Genomic DNA, 6104 nt, shown 5'->3' with positions numbered 1-6104 from the left:
TTTTTTTTTTAAAAAAAAAAAAAAAAAAAAAAAAAATCACATGCAACAGGTATACATTTGATTACTTATTTATTTATGCGTTTACCTATCAATGTCTATGGAACATGAGCATTGTGAGAGGAAGTTTAATGTAAGCATTTAAAGGAATGTTTGTGAGGAGAATAATCGCAGTCTTCATTCATGTTACTGTGTAATTTACCGAAACTTCTAGACTGGTTATAAATTTTCTGCTTACCCTACCTGCATGTTTTAAAATATTAGATTTAATAAAAAAATAAAAAATATATCAAAATGAAGGTACGGAAAATTTGAGGAATAGAAATGATATTGATTTGACTGTTCAAAACAACAGTTACGAAACACAGTTGCTACTAGAAATTTAGGGCATGTTTATTTCACCGATTTGAGTTTAGAATTCGAGTTTTGTTATAGTAAAAAATTATCAGAAACAGTCACATTTAACTTTTTTGTTATAATAAAAAATTTTCACATAAAATCACATTTTAACTCAAATTAAAAATTCAAACCAGCGAACTAAATGAATCCTTAATTTACAACAGGCAAAGGGTGTGAAAGGCATGAAAAACTTCCCATTAAACTGACATAATTGTCCAGAACAAACTGTCATATGTATTGCTTTATACGTACCTTTTAGCAGCTCCAGACACCTGACAGACATCGAGTAACAAACCAAAGTAATACACTCAACATTCAAGGAAAATTCAAGTAGCCAACTTCTCAGAAATGTCCAAATAAAGGACCTTATCAAGTTTAGCACAGCACTCCCAAAATGCCATTAATCTGGTAAAGCAGAATTGCGGAAGCAGCCAAATTTCAATGAGAAAAGCACCTTGTTTTGAACGCCTAACAAACCACCATAAATACCTTTTCCTTAACAATGCATTCCTCGTTTTGACACCACATGATACTTCTCCTTTCATTCCATGCTCCACATTGTCTCCTAGCCAAACTGAAAAAGCATGTCATCTTCCCCACATGAAGTCATTCTCACTAGCTCCCCTGAAGGCCCCATAATTGCTTATGATGCCTCCTCCGGCGCCTCTGTGACCTGCTTCACCGGCAGCCGCTCACCCCGTCGGGGCCTCGCCCTCGTTGGAAAGATTTTCATTGCTGCATCACACATCTCCCCCGTCACGGCTTCTGGCTCAATCCACATCTACAACTGGTGGTCCTCAACAGCCTTCCATAAACTACCCGTCCCTGAACCTGTTGCCCCTCTAATTGGTACTCCTGATGGCTCTTATCTCTTCGCTGGTGGTCTTTCAGGAAGTGTCTATGCACTCTCAGTCCCATCGGGGGATGTACTTAGATCAGTTCATGCACACAAAAAATCTGTTTCCTGTCTTAGAATCAGTGAAGACGGCTCACTTTTGATTTCAGGTTAGAGATTACGTCTAAGATATATATATATATATATATATATATATATTCCTAGATATATATCATAAAAGAGTTTTATTAAGTACAATCGTGACTGACGTGACTGTCTATTCTTCACCACTGAGTCTTATAGTGAGAGTGAGGTGGGAGCCTTTTTAGCATGGTTCTATCATGAATTGGATGAATGAGTGACATACTACTTATGAACATTAGTAACCATTATTTAGAAAACAAAAAATTCACAGTAGTCACACCTTTTATTTATTCATTTGCTAAAATTCACAGCAGTCATATGTCTTTTATTTATTCATTTGCTTATTTTAATCATTTTTCATGTCTTCTATGTAAACAGTGACGTAAGAATTCTGCGGTAAGGTATACCAATTGGACATAGTTTTTAACAGTGGATTCCGTTAAATTATCATACCTTTTAATCTCATATGATCCTGACGTGATCAGTATTCGACGAGTAAGATATTTGTACATACCCAGCTACAGAGTACTTTTTAATGACAGAAAATCTGTTTTCCTGAAGCATGTAAAGCAATTTCAAACTCTTTCTTTTCAGGTAGTGATGATGGCACCATCGTTGTGATCCCAATCTTTCAACTTGTGGGGTCATCGATAAATCAAGACATGGACCAGTTAATAATGCACAAGTTAGCTGCACACTCAGGTGCAGTCACAGATATCATTTCCGGCAAGGAATTGTGCAACTCCCAGATCATCTCATGCTCATTGGACTGCACATGTAAGTTCTGGAGCCTCCTCCGCGGGACCCACCTGCGCACCGTGGTGTTCCCCAGCACCATTCTGGGGCTTGTCCTGAACCCCTCAGAATCAGAGTTCTATGCTGCAGGCTCAGACGGGTCTGTGTACAAAGGATCTATCAAAGTTGGAAGCAGAAGAATTCCCAGCAGCAAAGGACAAGATCATGAACTGGTAATAGCTCAAAACCACAATGGGGCAATTGTGTCTTTGGCAATGGTGAACAGTGGGAGAAATCTTGTGTCAGCTTCAGAAGATGGGGGTGTTTATATTCAGAAAATAGATGATGGACAAGTGGTTTTGGCTCTTGGGAATGAGTTTGGAAGCAGTATTAGTGACTTGGTGGTGGCCACAGGAATTGGTTGTGGCAAAGACATTGTTGGGTCAAGATTGGGCAGTGGCGAATTTGATGGTGTTAGAATTGGACTTAGTGGGAGACAAGTGATGATGAGTAGTTCACCAGTGAAGGAAAGAGTGGAGATGGAAGATGTTTTGGCATTGGCAGAGAAAGATAGAAGCAGGGCAATTGATTTGCTTGAATCTGCTATTGCTATGTATGAGAGGCTTCTTGAACTCATTCTAAAGGAAGCCAAGGGAACAAGCAGCGGAGAAGTTGCAAAAGAGAGAGAGAACTCTATATAATATCACATACTCCATGAATTTGTTGACCAAAGACTATATATATATATATATATATATATTTGTATGTATGTATGTATGTATCCTAATAGAAAAAAAAAGACGTATATATGGGAAGAGAACATTTGTGAATTGTGCAGTAATAATCTTCTCTCTTTATATTTTTGATTCGATTCAATCCTGTCTATCTGGTTAAATAATCCAAGGCTCGTTATGTGTGCATTTTGAATGCAAGACTTAAATAGTAAATACAAGATTTAAAAAAAAAATGGTTGACACATTGAGAAAGGGATATGTGCAAAAAAAAAAAAAAAAAAAAAAAGATCGTTCTTTTAGCCCTTTTCTTAATAAATTGCCGAAATTTTATAAAAATTATGTAAATGGTTGTTTATTAATTTTAAACTATGGTAAATAAATTAGACACCAGTTTATCACTAATTGACTTGGTGGTTTATTATGGATTGTCCAATATCAGATAGCGATAAACCAATTTTAATCGATTATTTTTATCATTGATAAATCATTGTTTGTCATTGATAAATCATATTGTATTAGTGATTGTATTGATCGCTATAAAAAGGTCATTTTCTAAAGAAAAAAGTTTGGTCATTAATTTAAAAGGGGTGGTTAAATTGACCTAATTTTTCCTTTGGGAAAAATTATTTTAAGTGGAGCAATGAGGAAAAAAAAAAGATTTATTATGGCCATAATTGAGAAAATAGTGTTTAAGAGGACAACATGAAAATGTTTAAGTATGAACATATTTGAAAGAAATTATTTTAAAGTAAAAATTAAGAAAATAAATTTAATTAGAAACACTTGAAAATAAGTAAATTATCGAACTTACCTTTAAAGTGAATGAGTCTAGATTTTTATCTCTTACTCTTGATTAATATCGTTCTAATTGATATATTTATTTAACTAAAAAAGACATTAATCAAGAGTAAGGAGTACAAATTTATACTCGTGCATTCTACGGAATATTTGTCTCATTTTCTCTTTTATATTTGATCAAGTGTGTTTCTCCCATCCCCACGGTGTGTCATTTCAGGCAGTAAAACTTGGAGTCCGCCTAGCGCTGGAAGAGTGAAAATCAATGCGGACGCCGCTGTCAAAGATAGCCAGGATCATATTGGGATAGGTATTGTTATCCGTAATGAGATGGGGTTGGTTCTTAGTGCTGCAGCCATGAGAATTCAAGGGTGTTCTTCTCCACACTTGGGCGAGTGCTTGGCTGTTCGGGAAGGAATTTTCTTAGCTCAACAATAAGGTTAAACCAGATGGGTGGTTGAATTCGATGTTTTAAATATTGTTGGAGCTATCCAAAGCCCTCTTTCAAGATCACCGGTTTCAAGTATCATAGATGATATTCAAAATAGTATTGATTTAGCTTCTTGTGGTTCCATTTGCTATGTTTCTCGTTTTGAGAATTCATGCTAGCTTCTTATGGTTTTTCCAGCTCTTTTGATATGTTTTGGCTGGACTCTTGCCCAAGATTTATTGGTGCTTTTGTATGTGCTGATTTAGCACTTGTCTTCTGAAAAAAAAAAAAAGCAAGCCTGTTCCTCTCTAAATAAATAAATAAATAAATAAATAAATAAATAAAAGCACGTTTCTCCCAACTTTCATTTTAACCCAAATCATATGCATAGTTACAGCGATACAATACTACATTGTAAAATTAAATATTATGATTAAAATTCATAAATTCCATGGAAAAAAGCCATTAGTGGCTCCCCAAAAATTATCAAAAAAATCTCCCCCCCCCCTTTTTTTTTTTTTTTTTTTTTGAAATGAAGTGCAACTTGCATTGACCGGCTAAATCAACCAAAATAGCATAGGCTACAAATAACGAGACAGCCTCAATACTCCATTCAATAACATTATTAAAAACAGCCTTAGCCGGAAGATGAATTGCCCTATTTCCACAACCGAAATATGACAGCATTAACCACCGTATAAAAACATTAAAATACCCTCCCCATTATGAACAATTATGTATTGTCATACATTTTTCTTTTTTTTTTTTTTTTTTTTTTTTTTGTTTTTTTCGTCCTCCTTCAAGATCAAGAGTTGCTTTCTCCATTCAATGCTTTTCGAAAGCATTCAATGCACATTCTACCTAGACCTCCATCTGTTATTACACAAAATAAATCACACCATAAATCAACTGAAGACTGAATTTTCCCTTTAATCGAGCAACGCAGCACCCAAATAAAATAGAATTGATCATACAACATAGTCCCCTATGATTTTATCGTGTAAAGAAAAGTAAGAACATTCCAGCTTCAAGGTCTATAAGATCAAATCTACCACGTAACAAAATATGACGGTAATTTCTCCAACTAAAATGAATGAGGAAACAACTTCAAAGCCCTATTGAAATCAAAACCTACTAAGGTAAGTCGATGCATATATAAGAAACCCTACATATACACATCAACCAAACACACTATTTTGCATGGGCGTCAGAATTTGAGAATACCCTTACAGAAAGTGAGACCAACAATTTGTCCTCTCATGGAAACCACAGGCACATTGGTCATCCTGCTTTCTCCGCTTCAGTGAGGAAAAGCAGTGAAAGGCTATCACCCCGCTGCCCATCCTATGAAGCCCGACTCAAGAATCGTAAGGCAAGCAGTAAGCACGGTTTAGAATTGCCTCCGCCGTTTCGAGATAGAACCATTAAATTGAGAAGTGGGTGCATTTTGCATGCGGGAGGGGGATACGTTGGGAACAAATGCAGCATAATTGGATGAACTGTAAGAACTTCTTGACCAGTATAACCCCGAGGCTGTAGGTGGGGAAGGTACCTGTGGCACAGCCCAGGATGTCTCGGGTACCTTACCTAAGCACTCATCATTGTCAAGTTCCTCCTCGCTTGCTCTAAAAACTGAGTCGTCGGAGTCTCCAAGCTTACCACTGTCAGCCTGGTACAATTTATTACAAGAACGATGCAAAATCATGCACCAGCTTTGATAAATACTGATAACTCTCAGATGGAGTATTAGAACAGAAAAATCCATTAGATGATGAGTTATTGGTTCTAAACCATCTCTAGTGATAAATCAACAATTTGAAGTACTTTTCTTGAGTATTCTTGATAAACCAGCATTTATATATAGATGTAGGAAGATCTATTTGGGAAGTAAGAGCCCCTTTCATTAACATGATTCTTCAATGAAATACCCTTATGTACCCTTTGTAGAAAGCGAAGGCCAATTTTTTAACATGAAACCATAACTATAGCCCCACGTTGGGTTTCTTGGGCAACACGGCAATTTACATTCCGTCCC

At 36.2% G+C, this 6104-nt stretch overlaps 2 protein-coding genes across 2 annotated transcripts in view; one reads left to right on the top strand and one right to left on the bottom strand.

The window, feature by feature from the left end:
• The first annotated feature begins 980 nt into the window (after positions 1-980).
• Positions 981-2811, top strand: LOC21400507 (protein ROOT INITIATION DEFECTIVE 3). Its single transcript, XM_010095150.1, has 2 exons — positions 981-1401; positions 1970-2811. The coding sequence occupies exons 1-2, from the start codon at positions 981-983 to the stop codon at positions 2809-2811; spliced, it is 1263 nt and encodes a 420-aa protein (XP_010093452.1).
• A 2055-nt stretch (positions 2812-4866) lies between these two features.
• LOC21400506 (B-box zinc finger protein 22) overlaps positions 4867-6104 on the bottom strand; it is a 6211-nt gene continuing 4973 nt past the window's right edge. Inside the window, exon 3 of the mRNA XM_024163696.1 lies at positions 4867-5738. Within this exon, the coding sequence (XP_024019464.1) occupies positions 5460-5738 (279 nt within the window). The 3' untranslated portion in view covers positions 4867-5459. The remainder of the gene's footprint in view (positions 5739-6104) is intronic.

Source organism: Morus notabilis, unplaced genomic scaffold (assembly GCF_000414095.1).
Source record: "Morus notabilis unplaced genomic scaffold, ASM41409v2 Scaffold243, whole genome shotgun sequence".
Lineage (NCBI taxonomy): Eukaryota > Viridiplantae > Streptophyta > Magnoliopsida > Rosales > Moraceae > Morus > Morus notabilis.
The sequence above is the reverse complement of the archived record's forward strand: the minus strand, read 5'-3'. Positions and strand labels throughout refer to the sequence as shown.

Excerpts from the sequence above, each read along its gene's own strand:
- LOC21400507 (XM_010095150.1), top strand. The coding sequence starts at position 981 with ATGTCATCTTCCCCACATGAAGTCATTCTCACTAGCTCCCCTGAAGGC. Across the intron at positions 1,402-1,969 it reads CGGCTCACTTTTGATTTCAG|GTAGTGATGATGGCACCATC; the intron begins GTTAGAGATTAC and ends CTTTCTTTTCAG.